General features: G+C 38.9%; 1 protein-coding gene across 1 annotated transcript; it reads right to left on the reverse strand.

Moving 5' to 3' along the window:
• Positions 1–536: 536 nt before the first annotated feature.
• On the reverse strand, positions 537–19,744 carry LOC141910905 (homocysteine S-methyltransferase YbgG-like). Its single transcript, XM_074801788.1, has 9 exons — positions 19,677–19,744; positions 19,379–19,468; positions 14,027–14,094; positions 13,767–13,945; positions 13,550–13,650; positions 6,670–6,831; positions 6,534–6,593; positions 3,988–4,190; positions 537–751 (listed from the first exon to the last, which is right to left on the reverse strand). Exons 1-9 carry the CDS (start codon positions 19,695–19,697, stop codon positions 601–603), a joined length of 1,035 nt encoding a protein of 344 aa, XP_074657889.1. The 5' UTR covers positions 19,698–19,744; the 3' UTR covers positions 537–600.
• Between the last annotated feature and the right edge of the window lie 5,295 nt (positions 19,745–25,039).

A 25,039-nucleotide genomic window follows, 5' to 3' on the forward strand; every position in this document is an offset into this window, starting at 1 on the left:
TAACAGTATCAATGCTACACATCAGAAAGAATTTAGGAATCTTAAAAAAAATCTAAAAGGATTAAAAACACTACCAATGGTAATCAAATGAAAATTGCCGACTTTAAAGCCTTATTTCTCAGTAATGGCTTTGCTAAAATCAAAATTAGTAACACACTTATCATTTATACACATATCACATTTAGAAAATACGTTTTACACAATATTCTATTTAGAGGGCACTTGACCTTCAAACTTGTGTCTTGCAAAGGTAGTTCATGTAACTGTCTATACCGGGAATTGAAACAAATCTTGTCTGATATAGACTTGTAGAAAAGTTTCAGTATTGCATAAATAAGTCATTTAGCGAGATGTTGTATACATATTTACCTGATAATTAGCTCGTTAACAGTGATGACAGACCTGCGGACACCAAATGCCAAGATTATACCCTAACCATACCCTGATTAGCCTTACTAGAATAAATTGCTGGAGCAACAGGATCATAACACATATATACTACTAACTATCCACGCAAAACAATTGCATTACAGCTAATTATACAAAATATCAATTTTATTGTTAAGTTACAACAAAAGCAGTTGGAATTAAATGAGTAAATCAGTGAGATGTCAGATCATCCAATTTCGTTCTTATATCTGAGATATCACTGGGATTGATGCGGCAACAGCCTCCAATCCATCGAGCTCCAAGATTGTACCATTTTTCCAGGTACGATGTCAGCGGCACCATTTTTTCTTTACCGTACCACCTGTAGTGAAAGATTTAGTCAAGTTATTCCGGCTAGATCTAGATAATTCATATCACCAATCTGACAGTCTTGAATCTAGTTGATTTCGGTATATGTTCGCGAGTGGGTGTTGAAGAGTGGAACTACGTAGTATTTCAGTGCAGCATTCTCTGAAAAGTGGACTAGTGTTGCTATGAATATTTCTGGAATGTTTTGGTGCTAATTTCTGGAGATATATCATATTAGTTTTGTAAATCAGAGTTTGGATATATTTTACAATCATTTTACTCGGGACTGTATTCACTGGAAGTCAACCAAGGACATCTAATGGAAGTGGAGTAAAAGTAACCTCGTGAACTTAATAATTGGAATAATTTTCCATACAGTGCTGCCATCCTTTTGGCGTTCTGGTTTTGTGCGGCAACTATTCATTGTTTAGTCGTCCTTACCGACAACACCTGTGTGTCATATGATAAACTGATTTATTGTTTACTGTTGCTACAGGTAAGATATTGTTGTAAAGGGGTAATTCCATAACATAATAAGTATCTTCCATAATGCAACTTGAAAAGTCTGGGCGTAATCAGATTAAGGTATTTCATGTGGTGTCAGTTGTAGGTAAGTGAGGTGAAGGTCCTGCAAAAGTTTCATTTCAAGCAATATGAAATATGTACCGGTATAGCCCCAATATTATACTGAGTTGCGTTTTTCAATGCAACATTAAATTTTTGGGATTTTGGCGACTAGTTTGATACAATTGAATTCATACTGCAGAGTACGTACCATCTAGAACCACGCACACACACATCGTCAGATTAAGTCCGTTCCAAAATTTGGGACCGATTCTTTGTGTGTGTGAACGCTTGATCTGGTGAGAGTGGGACCAGACCAAATTAAGACTGGTCGTGTGAACACACCTTATCATTCTCATTCTACATCTGTATGTAGATTATACGTATGATAAAAAATGACGCTGTCAAAATGTTTAACATGTAGATAAATATATGTACTGGACACTATATCAGCAATTGTTAGGTTCTTTCATCGTCAAATTTGGACTATAGTTTTTTGTTTATGAACTTACAAACTATCTGTGATAATCTTCGGAATAACTATTCTGAATTCTTCTTACCTCGCCGTTTTAGGATTGCCCTCGCTGAACTAAAAAAAATTGGACTCTGTTCGTATTTCTAAAGCCGATAAAGGTGGTAAAATTGTTCTGTTAGATATCTGCGACTACAATCAAAAAATGTTCTCCCTTCTTGGTGATTCCAATGTATACAAACCATTAAAATCCAATCCTCTTTCTCGGATGCAAGCTTCATTCAACAAGAATCTTTCTGATATTATTAAACATTTCCCGGATTCTAAAGACATTCTTTTGAAATTCCAATCTCGCCTTCCGTCTCTCCCACATATATACGGGCTGCCTAATATCCACAAACAAGATGTTCCCCTGCGCCCTATCGTATCGAACTGCAACTCTCCCTCTTATCGCTTATCCAAATTTCTGGCTTAACAATTTACCCCGGTTCTTGGTTCTTTTCCCCCTCGCACTTACGGCACAACCAAGATTTACTTGAACGTTTAAGAAACATTATTCCTGGTAACAATAAATTCATCTCGTTCGACGCTAGCTCTCTGTTTACCAATGTCCCTCTCGCGCCTACCTTGGATTTTCTCAAACGTGAACTACCCTCGTTAGACTTCAATTTTGTTATTCCTACTGATTGTATCATTGGATTAATTGAAATTTGCGCTCAGAACTCCTTTTTCAGTTTTAATAATTCATATTTTGAACAGTTCCATGGGGAATCCCCTTAGCCCAATTTTAGCAAATTTATTTCTCGAACATGTTGAAACTGAACTATTACATCTCTACACTAGCACTCCCCCTAACCTTTGGTTACGATATGATGATGACGTTCTTGCGCTTATTCCTTGCGATTTTGATATTGATTTATTTCTCTCATTCATTGACTCTTTTTACCCCTCGTTGAACTTCACATTTGAATTGGAAGTTGATGGAAAAATCCCATTTTTAGATGTGTGCATTCATAATTATTTGTCGTGTTTGAAATTCTCAGTTTATAGGAAACCCACTCATTCTGGATCCTACTTGCATTATTTTCCTTTACCACTCATAGCATAAAACTCGGTGTTGCTCAGGGATTATTTCTTCGTGCTTTTAGGATTTGCGACCCCCTTTGTCTCGATAATGAACTCACCCAGATCAGGAATTCCCTTAATAAGTTAGCTTATCCTAACGACCTTTTGAATAAAGCTCTTTTTCGAGCCCATCGTACCCATTTTTGTAATCCTCGAGTTTTGCGCCCTCAGAAACAGCCCATCGTCGTACCTTTTGTTCCTCTTTTGGAAAAATCCAAAACCCCCTCCATCTGCTTAACCAACAGCTCATTTTCACTTACTATAATAAACTTAGTCATAACTTAACTCACATTTCCTGCAAAACGGAACCTTTGAACATTGGTGTATACAACTTACCTTAGTCATAACTTAACTCACAATTCCTGCAAAACGGAACCTTTGAACATTGGTGTATACAACTTACCTTGTAAAGTATGTTATCAAATATATATTGGTGAAACTGGGCGTGATTTGAACAAGCACCTCAGAGAACATAAAAATGACGTCAAAAATTTAAAACCTGGAGTAGCTAATCACGTTTATGAAACTAGTCACAATTTTGATTTTGATAATGCCGCTATAATCTTTCCCTGTCCCGATAAAACCAAACGTCACATTATGGAATCTGCCCTTATTAATGAAAATATGGATAAATGTGTTAATTTGAATAACGGTTTCCTCCTCGCAATATTTTGATCTCTAAATTTCTCGCTTCACTTGTACCCCCATTATTCTAATCCCGTTAGCTTGTTTTCCTCCGTTTGACACTTCCACTCACTCACTCCCTCACTCATTCCTTGATTATCCCTTTGATCTCGCTCCTCAAATACAATCATTCTGATAGAGAATTTTTCAATCTTGACTTTGTTATTGTGGGATTTCTCTCGTCATCATCATACACGGATATTGTGTATCTTCTCGTCTAAGCAATATGGATTGTAGATCATATTTGCTTATAAAATAGTACGTGAAATAATGCTGTAAATGATCTGAGAATACAGATTTTGTTACTCTATTTAATTTTCATATATGTTAAAAATCTTCCATATCCCGGGAAAAGCGGACAATGGAATTTGCAATCCGCAGTGATGGATTTTATTTCTACTTACTTTAATTTGTCATCCCATGGTTCCCCAGAATTTGCATAAACCAGCAGCTTCTTTTTCTTGTTGGCCTCTTGCAGTTCAAGCAGGCAATCAGTGACTGCATCCGGATGGGTACAGTTAACACCAACAGCCAAAATTTGATCAGAGCTTATTGCTGGATGAACAGCTTCAGATAATAATTCACCTCGACACGTAATACCCGAAGACTGTAACATAGAAGTTATATGTTGATTAAATGTAAAATTAAACCTACAAAGCAGTGATAATGGGCTTTCTGCATTCTCAAGCGATGTCAGAAATGCTGGTTGACGTATTCATGTGAAATATTTATATCATATATGGCATAGTTTCAGACCTGACCTGGTCTCACAATGGGATGTTCCAATAAGTACGTACGCATGGTCAAGGAAGGATCTCATTGTACAATGCGTACAAAATGCGTAACAAAGGTAGGGTCAATTTAGATTTAGTGTACATACATTATGGATAAAAGTCTAATTTAACACAGTGTCATGCCATAACTCAGTAAGACTCTAACTTTCACTTGGTTTGTATTGATTAAGTAATCGGAAAACAGTGAAATAAATATAGCATTTATTTAAGCGTTCCATTGACTTCGTAATCTGGGTAACTTTGGTTTTACTCTATGCACGTGTGTTGTCTTGTGTTGTCTTGTGCGAAAGAAAATACCATGTCGGAATTTAAAAAGTGCAGTTATAGAATACATGCAATTTGAGCTGTTTGCGCGAACGGTTACTCCTGCGAGCATTCTACTTATTCATCGCTTTGCCCGAGCTGTACATTCAGTGCGAGTGCGCGAGCTGTAGCGGATTTTGGGAAAAACCCACAATCACATATATTCATGATGAACTGTCATGCAGTAGGCCTATGGCATTACATGTAATAATGAGATCGCCGGCAGATTGTCATAAAAAACAAGTTTTATTTTGATACTAGTTAAATGAAAAAAACGGCCCTAGACGTCTGCAACTAAAGCGCGGTTTTCATCATTTTTAACTTACACAGCTCCTTAATTGGAATCGTTTCTATGATAGCAAAAACAAACACAAGCTTATATGTTTTAATATCATGATGCAAATTGTCGTGAATGGACATATATCAATTTGTCGGAATCAAGACTTCTTATTCATTCTTAAATGCGATTATTCAGCAAGTATCTTAGTTGTATAATCCTTGAAAGTAAACATCTTCGAATCATATTCAGATTTTATGTAAGGATTGCTGCCTGCGCACGGTAATACACTCCTCTTCGCGCACCGCACTCGAGCTGTTTGAGTATACAGGTTCTGCGAGCGTTATGAGAGCAATTAATATTCATATTTTAAATTTTTGATGAATACAATAATTCTGCAAGTAGCGTAGTTGTTAAATCATTGAAAGTAAACATCTTCGAATGGTTTCAATTTTAGACTCTTTTTGTAACATTGCTGACTGCGCGATGCGCGTAGGCTTTCCACTTCACGCACTCGAGCTTCGAGAGAAGGTCATTGCGCTCGTGCTTGAGCGATTGAGGCTTTCACACTCGCAGTACCAGTTTGATCGCGCGAACCTGCGTCACGCAATCGAAAGACTTGCGCAAAACCGAATGCTCGCACGAATAACTCTTCGAGCAAAGCATCAAAACGATGACCATTTTATTGCTCAAAAGTGTGTATATATCCTACGGTACTTACATATAGGACCAGTTAAACAAATGCGTACGTCATGCATACGGAAGGTAGGACCTCATATTTTTAGCTATTTCCATGCGTACAAACTTTGTGGACCATCCCAAAAACAATTCCTCATTGGATTCTTAAGGTGTAACCTTCACTTCTGTCCACATAGCAGTAAAACTATGGCCTACTTATCCAGGTCTGAAATAAAGTGACTCTGTTTGGGGCCCCATTTGCACCACGGACATCACCAAACTAGAGAGGGGTACAGAAGCACGCAGTATGATCAATAGCTTGTATCCATTCAAGCTGTACCCTAGTATGTGTGGACCAACTACTGTCTATGTAGTCCATACTATCTCTACAACCCCTTCAACGTGATATCCCGCTTTGCCAATTCTACAAAATTACCAACGATTTGACCATGTCCGTCAAGAAACCAGACTTTCTACCACTAATTCAAGACAGATCACGCATCAAAGCCAAAACTAACCCAGATTTTTATAAAGTTATAAAAATAATGTAATAATACAGCTAAAAAGCCTTTTATTTTGAAATAAGGAATATGACGAATGAGAGTATCAGAGCGCTTCACCAACAAGACTTTTTTTAGTACAATGACGTAATCACATTGCAACATATAGCTTTGCGTATCACTTATCAAACACTATGACGTGATTTTTGGAACCTTCACATGAATTACTTATTAAGTGTTGTCGCATATTCATGTCGGGATGCGATAACGGCGTCATTCTAAACTATGCCATTGAGAATTCCAATGTCAGTGCAGCACCCATAACTTTTTTTTTCAATTTTTTGCTTTACTTAGCATGAAGGCTCTATTTATTACTTTTGAATTCTTATCGTACAAACCTTGGTAAGACTATCCCTGCTGCTGTCATCACTTTGATGTTTGCATGAAAGCCCTTTATCCTGAAAAATTAGAACAATGCCGTGTACCTAGTAAGTAGAAAATTGTTGCAAACTATAAACAGCCAGGTTGTATTACCCTGCATGAAAAGGACAGCCAGGCTTTCATAGATGGGAATTCTTTCAGAAGTTTAACCAACGCAGCAGCCTCATTTGCGCATGGTATTGTTTCCAGGGCTAGAACATCAACCCCTGATTCTACAAGTACTTTCATGCGAGGTCTGTGCCAATCCATCAATTCCTGTAGAAAGGTTTATGAAGTAAATATATGGATACAACATGAATCCGCACTGGGATACTGAGGGAAGCGAGGATTCAGCAATTATCAACAAGGATCTCCAGTGGCACTAGGTTACCACACTTCAATTTCTTCTACGTTTTAATTAAATTCGAGTCTACATTTCTGTTTGGTAAATCAATTTTCAAAATCTATACCTGATCTGAATGAGAACGGGAATCATATATCTATTTGATGACTTGTTTGATAAGTCCTGGATTTAACCCTTTCAACACCACATAGTGTCTCCACTGCTGTACCGGAGGGAATTTAGGGGTTTATAGGGGTATATTTGAAACTTCATAGAATAGTTACCAAGGTATCTGACACAGAAAATTTATATAGCATGTTGTTGATAACTTTTTGACCAACAATGTAGACATAAATAATTTGGATATAAGTGAACTTGAGGTCAAGGTCACATACTCCAAGATGGCCGCCATGAAAAAAATTCATGAAAAAGTTTCAGATAAACTGCTCTGTCTCCCAGCAAAATGCACTGATCTATTCAATTCCACCTGAAATTGTATGCCATATTTCCTTACTTTATGTAGTAAAAATTTCAAAGCAATAGAACTAAAAAATGTATTTTTTCCACTCATTTACCAACTTCTCCACCGATATGTCGGAAGGCCGGATGTAAGGGGTTTCATTGGGGTATAATTTCAGGCCTCAGAAAACTGTTACCTATGTATTTGACACTGATACATTGTACACCATGGAGTTGATAACCATTGGGCTTACATATAAGACAAATTATTTGGATATATGTGACCTTGAGGATGGACAAATTCTGGTTCTTCATTATTGTAATTGGTGTCCATTGCCATGACAACCGTATCAACAGGGTCTAAAAAAATGTCACTGATTTCATTTTCATCATCAAAATCATAGCCGGCACTATAAACCTATTTTCTGACTAAGTCTCACCATCTGAACTGCTGCTGTCATATTCCTAGTCACTCTCAATTTGTTCACTACCAAATTCCAAGTCACCAGCATCACTGTCAAATACGAGCTGCTGAACCGTTTCATCCAGCCAAATTGTTTTTTCCTGGCTGTTGCCATCTTGGATTTTATGCAGATGGCAGCACCAGCTGATACTGATAGTTATGCCCTTCTAGAAGAAGGGTTAAGTGATACCGTTTCACATACGGTACGGGTATGCTAGCTTGCCAATTTGTACCGTATGCCATACGGTAGTGGTATTGCAAGGGTTAAAGGCCTTAAAGGCATAAGGTGTTGCCAATACCCCATTGTGTCAATCATCATCTGTTTCTATCATCATCTGTTTCTAACTAGCCTATTGCTTGGATGTCCAAAGAGAATCTTCATCTAAAATGTTCGACTTGTTGACCAATTGAAATGTGTGAGCGAATAGCATTTCACTTGAGGTCCATGGAACTTTATAACCTTTGTGTGTTGTAATATCCAACTAGTGCTAATGATGGAATCCATCATCGACTGATGTTAACAAGCCCGAGATGAAGGAACTATGACAACTATGAAGGAACAGAATATATAAATGATCTTCGGCTGCAGTGTTAGTGGTAAGGCAAAACAACAGCATTGTTAAAGAATTAACCCTACCGATTGAACTTATAGTGTACTGGACCCATAAACAGTGTGTCCTTCAGTATATCACCTACTGCCATGAATCCTGGTGATGACGCATCTTGAGGTATATCTACATTCATACATGTTGACATTCTGAAAGCTAGGTTTTCCGGTCTGGACCTTCTGTATTCTTAAGAGGTTTATTGGCACGAAGTTTTCACTCAAAAAGAATTATTTGTAGATGACCACAAAATGAAATCAACTAGGGGCGGATCCAGACCGTATTAGCCGTATTGCCCAATACGGTCTAGAATTGTTAAGTGCCCTTCGAAATTTCACCGGCAATATTTTTGACGGCATTATTTCAGCAACCGCTAATTCCGTGTCCGTAATCCGGGCATAATTATAAAATTAATCGGTAAATACTGCTGCCAAGAAAGTGAGGAGAGATAATCATATTTGTAAAGCCTTTAATCATGATAAATTAAATAGGGCACTTTCCTTTTGCAAGGGGCACTCATGCTTTAGATGAGGGCACCTTGTCCTTGCCTTTTCAGGGAGGGCTAAAGGGGCACTCGTACTTTAGAAGAGGGCACTATACGCGGAAAATGTTTGAAGAAAAGGGCACTTTTTTGCCTAATTTTTAAAATTTTAGGGGCACTTTTGGTTTGGAAGATGGCACACGACATGAGGATAAATGTGAAGACGAGGCAATTTTTGCCGATTGTTAACAATGAAGGGGCACTTAGCCGTATTCTGTATAATTGTTAAGGGGCACTTTTAAAGATTATAGGGGCACTAGGCGAAGTTGGCGACAACCATTCTTTCATGGGTTCGCCAGCTTCATTTTTCATCCGCATCTGTTGAAATCTTGTCTCGAATTCGTTTATTCTGGATTGCTCTGCTAGCCTCTAGAAGCCCTCCAAAAGCCTTTAAATGGTACCATATTTTCAAAATTTTCTGGGGGTGGGCCCCCGGACCCCCCTTTAAGGACTTCGCGCCTTCGACGCTCGCATTGACCTAGATACTGTGTGTGCCCTAAGATCAGAAAGGTGCCCTTCAATTTCCTTCCAATACTGTCTACCCATCCCCCTGGATCCGCCCCTGTCTACAGTCATGGCTGTTGTGGACAGTGAAAGCAACATCTCTGATCCGATTGTAAGGTTCAGCATTACAGGTCATGGTCAACTAAGTTGAAACATGCAATGGCTCTCATCCGCATTGGTTTGGAGAATTTCAAATCTCCAGTCTAGGGCTTGTTAACATCAGTCGATGATGGACTCCATCTGTCTTGCCAGAGTACTAACAACACTCAATGCTCTTTGCACAAACGTATCTGGCAAAAAAATTTGCATGAACTATCCAAAACCTTTTTCGCAGTTCGGATATCATGGTCTTGTGACTAACGACAATATGCATGTGTCTAGGGAGTAGATTACAGCTTAGGATTTTTGGCACAATTACTTGATGTCTTACCGTGTCCTGTAAGCATGCTTACCGGACAATCAAGCCGTCCACCAACTCTCAGTACATGATAGGGTCCAATCGATACAACATACTGGATTCCTCAAGACGCTTTCCTCATTTTTAACACCGTAACCTCATCTTTGAAACATTGCCTCTGTTGACACACTATGAGTACGAGCTTTTTCATTCCAGTGATTGAATTCTTACTGGCGAGACAGAAACACTGAAGATGGCTAGCGTACCAGCGGAATGCTGGAAGTGCTGGATACTAAAACCAGAAAGAAACTTTCCATGATGGGTTTCAGTATTGACTTTATAACTTGAAAAGTAAATGAAAGTAACTGTGTTGATGCGATGCATGTTTTAATAATTGATATCCATACTATCAAGGCCACTGGATACAGTCTGCTCTCGGCACAATCACCAATAACCCATGACATGCAGTGCATGGGGTACAAGCTTCATATCCATGACTCAACATGAGTGTTTTGAAGCTGTTCACGAACTGAACCTTAAGGCCTACTGCTAGCTGTACACTGAGGGCCTATGGCTAGTCTAACGATTGACCAAGTGGAACAGGGAAACAATATTCACCAGTGGAAGATCGACAGTTACGCAAGATTAATTATGGGCATTTTGGATTTGAAAAATTTTGATCCTGTGAGACAATGACATTAAACAACTGAAACTTTAGTAAAAACTAGCTAAGATTAGGGGCAGTAACAAAATCAGAAGCTGAGGGAGTTTATCAAATTTCAGGGCAGTACATAATAATCCTGAACTCTGTTTATTGGGTCTGCGGTAAAATGCTCTTGTTCATATTCTTTTGTAATTAAGTATTAATGAACTTTTAAATCGTAGTATTTCCTAGTAAAGGATTTTCCAGGTTCTAGGTGCCATTTTCTGACGGTCCCTAGAAAATAGCTTGACCCGCAAAAATAGAATTTGTCACCTTTTTAATGATATAAAATCTAATATAAAATTAATTTAATTTTTGTCGCAAAAGAGGGATAGACGACAATAAATTGCGCTATAAATATGAATAAATTTACCTTAAGATTGTATCTACATACACACCAAGTAAAAAAGTGCGGGATTTTTTACCCAACTTTATAAAAGGAATTTTTTTTTCTTGGGCCTTTTGTAACCTACTTTTATCTCTATGCCACTGTGAACCTATGTTCATTGTTGTCCAGCCTCAGACGGACCCAAATTAAAGGTTCTAGATTGAATGTGCTTATGCAATTTAAGATTTAGCTTGACATTCCTCTTTTATTTTTCAGCGAAAAACACTGAGCATTCATCTGCCAATTTGATGAAGGAGATTGAACTGAATAAACAGTGTTGCAAAAGAGCCGCCGATGAGCAAATACCACTCCATCAAATATTTGACGAGGAAGCCAGGCGATCAGAAGTTGGGGCAAATGTTAGTTTCGTCGCTATCGAAAGCTCTATGTACAAGCGTAGACGGATGAACAGTATCCGGGAGCAATAGAAGCCAGTGGATACAGCGCAGCCGCTGATGGTTCTCCATTTTATTGTGGAGTTGTCAGAACCCCAGATGGAATGGAAATTGTTTTTGCAACTGATACGCAAATTCAATTACTAGTGGGGCGAGAAACAGCGCACATGGACGCGACGTTAAACACAATACCGGCACAGTTTTACCAGTTATTCACCGTCTTCGTGACAATTTCCGGCTATGTTTTTCCTGCAGTCTGCTACATTCAACCCATTGTGCGTGATGGCTGATTTCGAAGAGGCACCAGCAACAGCCATTCGTATTGTTTATCCAGACGTAAATGTATCTGGATGCTGGTTTCATTTTGCACAAGCAATATTCCACCGTGTACAGAAACTGGGACTGCAGGACTTATACCGTGATATAAACAGTCCAGTACGTGTTCTCGTGATGAAGACCACTACTTCCAGCTGAGAATATTGAGGAGGGACATAGTCTAATACGCGCCGAAAATACAGTTAGACGATTAAGATCATTCTTTCGCTATGTGGCCCAATTTTGGATGGTGAGAATTGGGCCAGAAGGAATATCTGTGCATGGTTATCCGGACAGAACCAATAATGGTGTTGAAAGTTTTCACGCACAACTGAAGTCCCGCTTTGGGGTTCATCCAAATATTTGGATGTTTCTCAAACATCTCGGAAAACTAGCTGAAGATGTTATCAACGAAACAAACCGACTTCAACGTGGGCTCGAAATACGGCGAAGAAAAAAAGTAGTTGCTAACGACACTGCGTTGAAATCATGTACCAGGCGACTACGAGAAAATAACTATAGCGTTGCAGAATTTCTGAATGCAGCACGCCATCATATCGGGAAATATGCGAATGAAAAATTGCGAAACTACGACGATGATGATGACGATGATGTTGATGATGACATTGATGCAGATGATGAAGATGAGCAACTAGTTCACGATGAAAATGATGAGCTGCCCGATTTGCCGGGACAGCAACCAGACGTAGAAGTCGCTGGTGTATTACCCCGTGCCAATGAAGCTGCTGCTAACAACTGCATAATTTGTCTGGAAGGGGCTGGAGCACAGATTGCATTGGTAACATGCGGGCACACCGCATTTTGTCGAGAATGTGCTGATGAACTGGTACGCAGTCGGGAGCGATGTTCTGTTTGCCGAGCTGATATCATGGTGGTCATTCAACTGTACTGATTTTTGGAAAAAAAACTAAGTGTAATGTCACTTGTTAGATCTTGTCTAATCTGTATATATCTTATTTTTTACGTTGTTCAAATCGTATTTTAAAACTTTCAACTAGTGCTGCGTTTGACATTGTAAAATAAAATTAAAATATGATTATTGGAAATGAATTGCATGAACTACATAAATTAGGTCCAAAACAGGGCAAATTTCATGGGAAAATAGCACAGTTACAATTATAGTACTGTCGACACAGAGCTATAGGATATAATTCAGTTATTTCTTTGTTCTGTTTGAATATTGTCAAATTTCAATATGATATTAAACCAAAAAACCTTTGAAAATGATTGTGATAAAAACACGACAGAGGACTAAATAACTCTTAAGTTGCCAAAAAAAACAAGAAATTGATTTTCACATAAGAAGAATCATTGTCAAATAGGTCACAGTGAATAAAGATTCTATTATTTTCCTGTTGTGCTATTTCCACATTCCAGGAAGTGATGCTGAAACCGTACAACATGAAACAGCACATCATAGAAAATAACCAACATGAATTTGATAGAATAATCACATTTGGAAATAGACAAACATGGAAATTGACCAACATGGAAAATAATAGATTACTATCAATTTCCATGATGGTCAATTTCTGAATGTGACTATTCTAACAAATTCCAGTACTGGATTTTTCTATCTTATTCCAAGGTTTTCATTGATGCTAATTTCCATGTTGTACATTTTCCAGACGTGAAAATTCTATTTAAGTCCAACACTGGATTTTTAGGACAATTTCATGTCGGACAATTTCCGTGTTGTGTATTTTCATGTTGTACTTTGTCTACGATTGGTTTCTTCCATGTTGTACTAATTCCAGCTGATGGATATAGCTTCTCACAAAATTTGAAAGCAAGTGGTCATGAGACACCTCATAACGCAGAAAAACTTAAAATTTACAGTCTTACTTAACTTCACACTACCTTTTCTGTCATATTATCGGCGAAAGTACCAGTATATTCTGAGCCATCTAAAAGCATAGCACCAAACGATCCAACAGACCCAGCTACCAGTGGTTTCATTCCTATAACAAAGACAATTCTTTACTAAATTCAACAGCATTTTCAAATAATTTGCCTGATTTTCCTTCAGCTGTCCAGTTCACATCTAACCCAGATATGATTTCGTTCAGCAACTTACTGTCAGCAGAATGGTCTAAACTTTTCCAATATTCTTCAACGGCATCTCGAGCGATTGACACACCAGTTTGTATCACACGTATTGCCTCCAATTCAGTCACACCCATAACCTTCTTTAAAAATTCAACGTTTATCTGGTATGTATTTGTTTCTATAATGTCTGCACCAGCATGTAAAAAGCTATAAAAAAGCAAACCTCATTAGCGAACTATATTTGATAAATTTCGATTACCCTAATGCTGCAAAATCAGAACTGTGTACTTAATATGAGCTTGTTTCACAATATCTGGTTTGGAAATCAACAAACGTGCACCCCACAATTCATCATCCTAAAGGTAGAAATAAATTGAATATTTTGAATTCATTGCCACTAGAAAAAAGTAATGTTGTAGGACATAGTTGAACAAGAGGCCCATGGGCTTTGAATCATTGGTAGATTACACTGTGGTAAGGTAATAAGTGGTAAATGTTTTACATCTGTCGGCAAATGTTCTACGACAATGTTGATTCGGAGTACCACAGACTTAAGGTCTTAATGTACGATTTTCATCTATGCTGAATATGAATTTCATTTTTCAGCCAAACAATTTAGCCACGTTATTTCTATTGTAAAATCAATTCGATTCTGTTAAAGATGAAACTAGTTTATTCTGATGTTTTCCATCATGTCCCAGCCAAGATATTTATATCAATCAAGATTTGGATACAAAAACCATTTTAACAGAACATTTTCGGCACCTTCGCCTACAAGATTCGTATCAACGACGTAGGCCTACAACTGCAAGGGCAATCTCTACTGACTGCAGCTTTTCTTGCATCAAGTGTTAGGCCCTATCCCTGAATAATGAAAACAAAAACATAACAATTTTTCTGAATGCAAAATCGGCCTCATGCATAATAGGTAGAACAACCGGACAAACGTACGCATCAAAATGTTGCACAGAGAGCTGGTGTCACTGAGGCTGGCTGATTGTTTGTCTTTTTGTTTGGCTTTATGTTGTTTGAATCTTGGTTTCCCTATTGGATTGTTCATTTTACCTCACGATGGGTGTCGCGAGTGAGAGTGACTTGATGGTGCTGCCATCTGTTATAATTCTAACTCAATCTATGGGAAGTAACTAGATGGTGCTGCCATCTGGTGTTATTCTAAAAATGTATTGAAATTCTAAAATCTTATATCTTAGGTTGCTGAATAAAAACATTGTGATTGACATCAACAATTTAGTTATGTCTTTTTGGTATGAAATCTAGACAACAGGACGGCCTTTGAAATGTTGCTTGCACTCTCTGTAAGCAGCCAGTGCCAGTAGGACTCGAACCCACTTGGACTTTTTTTGCACGGATACTGCAACTGCATCATGCCTTATCTCACTGAGCTATCGAGGCCGCTCGATTCAAATCCAAAAAGCTACAGCGGCTGAAAATAACCATAGCCATATTGAAATTTACAACAAACAACAGTAATTTTAATCACTGTTGAAGTTAGCGTTCAATGCATGGAAAAGATAAAAGATAATAAAAGTTATTTTTCCCAGCGTGCATTACAAAGTGAATCTATCTGTAGAGTGCGTAAGGGGCTGCTACCGCGTCATCTTTCTACCCTCCTTACGCATCATCTTTCTACCCTCCTTACCCATCATCTCTCTACCCTCCTCACGCATGACCTCTCTACCCTCCTTACGCATCATCTCTACCCTCCTTATGCATGACCTCTCTACCCTCCTTATGCATGACCTCTCCACCCTCCTAACGCATCATCTCTTTACCCTCCTTACGCATGACCTCTCTACCCTCCTTACGCATGACCTCTCTACCCTCCTTACGCATCATCTCTCTACCCTCCTTACGCATGACCTCTCTACCCTCCTTACGCATCATCTCTCTACCCTCCTCACCCATGACCTCTCTAACCTCCTTATGCATGACCTCTCTACCCTCCTAACGCATCACTCTCTACCCTCCTAACGCATGACCTCTCTACCCTCCTTACGCATGACCTCTCTATCCTCCTTATGCATCATCTCTCTACCCTCCTTACGCATCACCTCTCTATCCTCCTAACGCATCACTCTCTACCCTCCTTACGCATGACCTCTCTACCCTCCTTACGCATGACCTCTCTATCCTCCTAACGCATCACTCTCTACCCTCCTTAACGCATGACCTCTCTACCCTCCTTACGCATGACCTCTCTATCCTCCTTACCCATCATCTCTCTACCCTCCATACGCATCATCTCTCTACCCTCTTAACGCATCACTCTCTACCCTCCTAACGCATGACCTCTCTACCCTCCTTACGCATGACCTCTCTATCCTCCTTACGCATCATCTCTCTACCCTCCTAACGCATCACTCTCTACCCTACAAACGCATGACCTCTCTACCCTCCTTACGCATGACCTCTCTATCCTCCTTACGCATCATCTCTCTACCCTCCTTATGCATCATCTCTCTACCCTCCTTACCCATCATCTCTCTACCCTCCTTACGCATCACCTTTCTACCCTCCTTACGCATGACCTCTCTACCGTCCTTAAGCATGACCTCTCTACCCTCCTTACGCATCATCTCTCTACCCTCGTTACGCATGACCTCTCTATCCTCCCTACGCATGACCTCTCTACCCTCCATATGCATCATCTCTAATCCGCCCCGCATGATCTCTGCCCCTCTTATGCATGAATGATCTCTACCCCCTTAAGCATGATATCTCTACCCCTCTTACACATCGTCTCTACCGGCTTACACATGGCCTCTTCACCCCCTTGCACATTGAAATTGGAGTACATTTGAAGTTTCATTGATTTTCAGGGCGTTTTACCCGCACAAAATGTCGTTGAAGCCAGGCCAGATATCGAAGAACCTGCTCTTATCAACCAGGTGGAGCCTGCAGCAGAATTACAGCCCGCTATGGCAATGGAGCCTGCTCGTGTGTTTGCGCCTGCCCAGAAATTTCCTGCTCATAATTTACCAGTAACCATTTTTAGCTTAATTCAGCTTGATAATTAAAAAACTTGTTTAGGGTATTTTTTAATTTTTGTCTCTATTACGGTACACATTTTCTTTTAGGATGCTAACAGATTGCTGAACGCCACTACCGCAAGCACCGTTCGTCGGCTTGCTGGAAAGGTCAAATCAGCTGGCTGTATGGCGTGCCAGCTGATGGATGCCCTCTTCCAGCAAGAAGAAATGCAAGGCAAGACTTTAACAGGGAGCAGAGTTGCCACTTATGTGAAGCTAAAAATCCGGAAAATAAGTCGGGGTCTGAGGGCCCTCCCCCAAAAAAATTTTTGAAATTAGAACGCCAGGAGATGCGTTCTGGCGCAATACGCGTTATAGGCCTCACTTTCATTACCGCCTATAGATCTTTTTTTCAAATAGCGATTGGTTCCGTCAAATACACCGCATATATAAACCAGAGAGCCAAAAAACAAACGAAGCGTCAGTCAATTTCGATCGTCGCGTCATCTTGGTTTAATCATAGAACTATGTTCTATGGTTTAATCGTGTACTGCAGGGTTGTTGCCACTACGTGGCAGCACAATACGGCTTTTTCGAACCCACTACGGAGCCGTCACGTTTTGATGTTTAGGGTCGAATCCCGAATTGATTTTATTTTTTTCGCGAAGTTTTCTTTTGTGGTTATATGACTTCTCCCGAAAATCCGGAAATGAAATTGGATTTTTTTAAAATCCGGAATTCCGGAGAAATCCGGAGAAGTGGCAACACTGAGGGAGGGATGGTATTACAATGGAGGTCGACCCAGCGAGACAGATAGATTTCAAGCGAATCAATCTTATGATGAGTAAGTAATTCCTGGATGTTTTTAAACAGTAATTGTGCCTGGAAAGTGATGCTAAAATCTAGTTTTATCTCTTTTTAGGGTACGTTAAAAAAGAGATTCCGGAAGCTAGTATTTCCGACATAAAAGTTGCAATGCGTCAGAAATTGAAGAAGCTTCGGGCTTGAGATTATAGCATGGATTAGCTATGTGTTAACTATCTATATCTTACATATTAAAATCATAAAGATAACTTTTAAGTGTGTCTTGGTCTTCTGAGGTAAATTGGAGTTGGATATTTTTTTCAAGGTGAGCCAGGATTGGAATTCAGTATATTTTCAGACAGGAATTAGATGCGGCTGGACCTCTAATAGCTGAAATTGCTAATAACAGAATATAGACAGACAGTGTATCTAGGATGAAGTACACGTTTAAGACACGTGTATTTAGGATGAAGGACCAGTGTATTTAGGATGAAGTACACGTGTAAGACACGTGTATCTGGGATGGACACATGTATTTTGATAAAGTAGCCTACACGTGTATTTAGAATGAAGTACACGGGTAAAATTGGGCAAATTTTACACGTGTACTTAAAATACATGTGTATTTTCATTTATTATTACGCGTGTACAATTTTTGCTAGGGTATTAACGAAATTACGGACCAAAACGTCGCAAGGAGAGCAGGTGTGACAGACAGTAGTGTGACAGATAGGCCTAGTAGACTATAGCCTAAAAGGAGGACCGGTAAAAGTGCAGATCTGCACCTCTCCGCGTAAACGGTTCAATCAATTAGGCCTACATTAAATATCATTGTTTCAGATTCAAAATGTCATCAGCAATCGGTCATCCTTATTACCGAGATGATGTATTTTACCGAGATGAACCGAGATCAACCATGATGAAATTAAATATAACATATTTATTTATTCCATATCGATTTTAACCATTGAAATCATATTATATCAGTAATAAATGCCTGCTGGGTTCATATTTTACATATTTTGTCGGATATTTTTGGAAAAATAACTTTTAACTTTACCGAGATGAGATCGTCGATCAATCAAATTCAATGAAATTTTATTGCTAACCGAGTTTACGTTTTCGAAGTGGCTACTCGTACGGACCCGTACGAATAATTCCGTAGGCTATTCGTACACACCCGTCGGATAACTTTGGAATTATGTGTACGGGAAGGGATAGGGTTAGGGTAAGGTGAGGCTATATGTAGTTAAAACATTCGACCGACTGTCAGCGAGCTCGGTGGTCTAGTGGTACGATGCTGTGCTAGTAATTTACTGGCCCGGGTTCGAGTCTCGCTCTATCCGCTATTTTTCTCTAACCCTATTCTCCACACTTTCCTTGAATTTTCTAAGTCGTGCACCTCTGTATGCATGCGCAGCGTTAATCGGCCAATCAGCGACAGTTATTAGCGTACAGATCCTAGTCCCATACGAATAGTCTCCAGAGTAATCAAAATTTTTTTTAATAAAAAAATATGTAAAATATGACTCTAGGAGGTATTTATTACTGATATAACATGATTTCAAGTGTTAAAATCGATAAGGAATAAATAAATATGTTATATTTAATTTCATCTCGGTTGATCTCGGTAAAATACATCATCTCGGTAATAAGGATGACCCTCAGCAATTCATACATTGCCATTGGTTAATCTTAATATATCTTCACTAGAAAGATTTAGCCTGGATACTGTCATTCAGTAGATTGCGTCAATCACGAGAGGTGTGGATCTGCACTTTTACCGGAGGACCCATCGATCGTCGATAGGGCCTACTAAGATTTCAGAATCAAATTCACAACTTACGTAAAGTGTGTCATATCCTAGTCTTGCTAGTTCTGTACCCATTCCACCATCTAGTATTATGTAGTTCTGTTCTAGGAGTGACTGCATTCTCTAATTCAATCAGCAGGACTAGTTAGTTACCTAATCGTTGGTGGTAAGCTTTTTATAATCGGATGGGCTTGTGGTTTGTGGAAATATCCGATCGTGAAACTAAAAACCACAGTCAGGACTCAGGTTACTGACTAGAGCAGGACCAGACCGGTCAATTAGTCAGTAACTTGTCTGTGGTTTAGTTTCACGATCAGATATTTTCACAAACCACAAGCTGGTATAAGCCCATCCGATTATAAAAAGCTTACCACCAACGATTTAGGTAACTAAGTCTAGGACCGGGCCCGACTAAACCCAGATGGGATATAACTAGAAAAAGGGACGGCTCGATCGATAGCCTAGTGGTGTTGGTCAGGTTGTTCGAATCCCACAATACATCTTTATCCAATAAGGATTAGGATTTCATTAAACACTCAATATCATTTCTATGGAAAGTACAAATTCACTATCAACAGAAAATGATAAGCAATAGATGTTTAACATATTTATAGATTTTGGCGGTATTAGCGAGTTATATCGTATGAAAGATCATACAGATTTCTATAATATATAAAAAATGCAGAAACCTCTAGCTCAGTTCCCGTTTTTTAATAAATTAACTTTGAACATCTTAATTGCGGTCGCGTGTCTGTGACACGTCTCTGACAATAGAATTAGATAAGTCGAATCTGGAATATGGGCTTTTTAATCATATTTATAGTTTTTGGCGGTATTAGCGAGTTATATCGTATGAAAGATCATAAAGATTTCTATAATATATAAAAAATGCAGAAACCTCTCAGTTCCCGTTTTTTAATAAATTGACTTTGAACATCTTAATTGCGGTCGCGTGTCTGTGACACGTCTCTGACAATAGAATAAGATTAGTCGAATCTGGAATATGGGCTTTTTAAACATATTTATAGTTTTTGGCGGTATTAGCGAGTTATATCGTATGAAAGATCATAAAGATTTCTATAATATATAAAAAATGCAGAAAACTCTCAGTTCCCGTTTTTTAATAAATTAACTTTGAACATCTTAATTGCGGTCGCTTGTCTCTGACACGTCTCTGACAATAGAATTAGATAAGTCGAATCTGGAATATGGGCTCTTTAATCATATTTATAGTTTTTGGCGGTATTAGCGAGTTATATCGTATGAAAGATCATACAGATTTCTATAATATATAAAAAATGCAGAAACCTCTCAGTTCCCGTTTTTTAATAAATTGACTTTTAACATCTTAATTGCGGTCGCGTGTCTGTGACACGTCTCTGACAATAGAATAAGATAAGTCGAATCTGGAAGATGGGCTTTTTAAACATATTTATAGTTTTTGGCGGTATTAGCGAGTTATATCGTATGAAAGATCATAAAGATTTCTATAATATATAAAAAATGCAGAAACCCCTCAGTTCCCGTTTTTTAATGAATTAACTTTGAACATCTTAATTGCGGTCGCGTGTCTTTGGTAATAGATTCAGCAAAGTCGAATCTGGAAGATGGGCTTTTTAAACGTATTTATAGTTGTTGGCGGTATTAGAGAGTTATATCGTATGAAAGATCATAAAGATTTCTATAATATATAAAAAATGCAGAAACCTCTCAGTTCCCGTTTTTTAATAAATTGACTTTGAACATCTTAATTGCGGTCGCGTGTCTGTGACACGTCTCTGACAATAGAATTAGATAAGTCGAATCTGGAATATGGGCTTTTTAAGCATATTTATAGTTTTTGGCGGTATTAGAAAGTTATATCGTATGAAAGATCATAAAGATTTCTATAATATATAAAAAATGCAGAAACCTCTCAGTTCCCGTTTTTTAATAAATTGACTTTGAACATCTTAATTGCGGTCGCGTGTCTGTGACACGTCTCTGACAATAGAATTAGATAAGTCGAATCTGGAATATGGGCTTTTTAAACATATTTATAGTTTTTGGCGGTATTAGAGAGTTATATCGTATGAAAGATCATAAAGATATCTAAAGATAACATATCAAAAATGCATCATTTGAAAGCAAAGTCGAAAAGTAAGATAATCAATAAAAATGACATCTCTTTTCACAAAATTTAAAGAATCGTTACTTTATACTTTTTAGGTTGAACCACCGAGTCGAGCTGCAGAATTGGTTGAACAAGGACCACCATTAAGGAAAGCCGACAATATTCGTCTGCCTCGTCAAAAAAGGCGACGTTTTACTGACTTCCAAACTCAAATCATGCCGCGTTTGAACAGTGGGAGTGTGAAGTACTGTTACTGTAAACAACCGGATGATGGAAATATTATGGTTCAATGCGCATACTGCAACGATTAGTTCCATCATAAATGTATCGAAAATCCACCGGATACAGATACGATAAACAATGAGAGCTTCATATTTTGTTGCAATTACTGTGTTACTGGTTTAAGCAAGCGTGGAATGGTTAACAGGCGCAATACATGCTGGTTAATTGCATCGATTCAAGCATTTCTGTCAACACCATTGGCAGGTGACCTCCGCACTTTACAAAGCCAAAAAAATCATTTCAAGATCAAATGCTGTAGAGGAGCTTGCAAACAACCTGTCGAGAATTTGTCATAAACTGTGCGATGATTCACCCGAACCATACATTCCAGAACAGTTTATGTACTCGCTTCTTAATAGTATGACCATACCGCAAGTAGCCAATGGACGAATGTTGGATTGCGATGATTTCATTCGTCACGTCTTGATTCCTATTTGTTCTGCATATGAAATCGATGACAAACTCATAACTAAAACTGAGACTTATTGTCCGGAACTGGGCCACGCGCACAGTTACTTAAACCAGAACCAGAACTTCAACGAGATCATAATCGGGCGAAAAGCAATCCCGGGAGATGACATCATGGCTAGTCTGATTCGCTATTTTGAGCCTGAAAATCGCGAATGTAAATGCCCATGCAACCAATGTGATAGCGGTGAACACGATTGTAGGCCGCATTTACTTACGAAGTACAGCCAAAAGGTGCAAAAACTTCCAAAAACACTTATATTGAACATGGCCCGATGCCAGATTGATATCGCAAGTGGAGCTGTTTATAAAAATATGGACCCCATACAACTGTCTCCGGTCATTGATATGAGACGTTTCATCGCCGAATCAGCTGAACAGCCCTCATCGTGTAGCTATTGGCTCTCAGCTGTAGTGGTACATCGTGGTGCGAGTGCAAATGATGGTCATTACGTTACGTACCGATTTAACAGGGACAGTACCATAACCCTCTTCGATGACCATCTAAAGCAATCGGTCGATTTTGATGAAGCGGGGAGAGAAATTACCGAAAATGGACAGTTATTTCTGTATACGATTGACCATATTCAGCATGATGTTGCGGTGAATCAACATCCTGTGACCAGAAACGAGACACCTGTCATTACGTCGCCAATTGAAATCCATTACAGCACGTGTTCCGACGATTATGTCAGCAATGACACGCCGCCGGCTCCATTGTCTTCCGAGGTGGAGACTAATGACAACGAATGTGATACGGATATCGCGACTATTGTGTTACCCACCAGTCCTAAAAAACTAGAGAGCAAAACAAAAGAACGTCTAGCTGGGATAATACTACCTGACGGAGATTTCCATGCAGATTTACCGTCATGTGGAGAATTCACCTTAGAAAAGATGGAATGGGACGTGCTAATCGAAAATAGCAAATTGTGCAAAACTAAATACAGCTGGCTGACCTTGCCTTCGAACTGGGTAAATGTCATCCACAAACATGTACAAAAATTGAACCCATATTGTCCTATCCAGTATTCTAGACACAGGGTGAAATTTCCGGATTCCAGAAAGAAGAACAGTCCTTATTTTACGGCATATGGTTACTGCAACATGCCCGATTGTACGTGTAAGATTGTTGTCAAAACGGAAAGTCTTGATGAGTTGAAGTGCGTGGTAGAATTCTCCGGGAATATCAGTCATAAAAAAGGTGATTTTCGGAGACGATATTTCCGAGCTGATGAACGGGAAGAAATGAAAAAAAAAACTAATCAAAGAGAAAAACCCACGACGACTTCAAGACGAACATCTTAATAATCTAGATCCAAAGCAGATTGCATCCGGAAATTTAACGGGGATGTCAGCTAACGGCGATGTTTACCGAACCATGCAACATGAAGCCAGATTAGAATTGCAAAGGCACGACGATGTGCACATAAGCCTTGTGAAACTTAAAGACGAATTTATTGCTGACCCTTTCTTTGCCGAAAATGTGAAAACAGGCTATATTCAATCGATATCAGTTTTACCTTCATGCGTCATAATGTTTTCGGAAGCCGGTGTACGTGCATTTCATGATGTGGCTGCGAAAAATACAATATTTTACGATGCAACCGGTTCAGTAGTTCGGAAAGAACCAGGAAAGCCAGATCATTTTTATCACTCTATTGTTTTGGCAAATCCGGTTCCAGGTAGAAATACTCCCCTGGCAGTAGCAGAAATGATAACTGACAATCAGACACAAGTAATGATGGAACAATGGTTGTCACAGTTTCGTTATGCAGAGAAATCGTTATATGGATATAAAAATACTGTAACGCCGAAAATGATTTCCTGATAGAAGTGTAGCTTTCATACAAGCATTTCTGAAAGTATTCAATTTCGAAACAATGGAGGATCACCTGAAACGTTGCCATCGTATCCTTGAGGGCAAGGCAACGACAGACGACTTGCAAAAATCATTGATGCACGTCGGCGCCTGTCATTTGATGAAAGATGCGAAGGTACACTGCAAGAAAATACATAAATCAAATTATCAATATGGAATGTATTTGTTCAGTCTGCTGTTGAACTGTGCAAATCTCGATCAGTTCGTTAAATTGTATTATAGCATATGCTTTGTCCTATTATCACCACATGAGTCGCAGCAAACGAAGAATAATCACAAAATCATACAAGAGTCAGTTGATAATATAGAAACATTAAGTGACCTGAATGTTGAGACATCTACAGATGCTAATCCAACAGAATCTGACGAAGCAATTAAAGAAACTGGGCGCTTAACCGAGGAAGAATGTTTTCATGCATCTGTCCGATCACCGTTTTCTATGATTGGAAATTCTATTGTTGAGAAGGTTAAACGGGACATAGAAAGCGACAAAGTGAATTGTGCAACAAGCGAACCAAATCACAGACAGTCAACCGAATTGCTAATGAAAATAAACAAGTACTTCATACCAACGATCCCGATTTGGTCAAACATGCTAACCGGTAATTTACAACGTCACTTCAAATCAGATGATCTCGCAATAAAATCGCTCCACAATGTTCCGAAAACTCAAGGTATCATGGAACAATATTGGAAAGACATGAAAGGTGCAATGACTACGTATGTCCGTTGGCGAATCGATGCTCTGGTTTTGCATGCCAAGGACTTTCACGTCAGCCGCTGCAAGAAATTTTTCATCCAAAATGCACAAAAATTGAGAAAGCGAAGGTGTCCGGGGAAAAAAGCAATCACTTTAGCGACCGAAAAATGGCAACACACACCTAAGGTGTTGGGGAGAGCGAGAACTGGCAATGGAAATGCAAAGAAAGGTCACTTTCAAAAAGCTCCT

This window comes from Tubulanus polymorphus, chromosome 9, assembly GCF_964204645.1.
Source record: "Tubulanus polymorphus chromosome 9, tnTubPoly1.2, whole genome shotgun sequence".
Taxonomy (NCBI): Eukaryota; Metazoa; Nemertea; class Palaeonemertea; order Tubulaniformes; family Tubulanidae; genus Tubulanus; species Tubulanus polymorphus.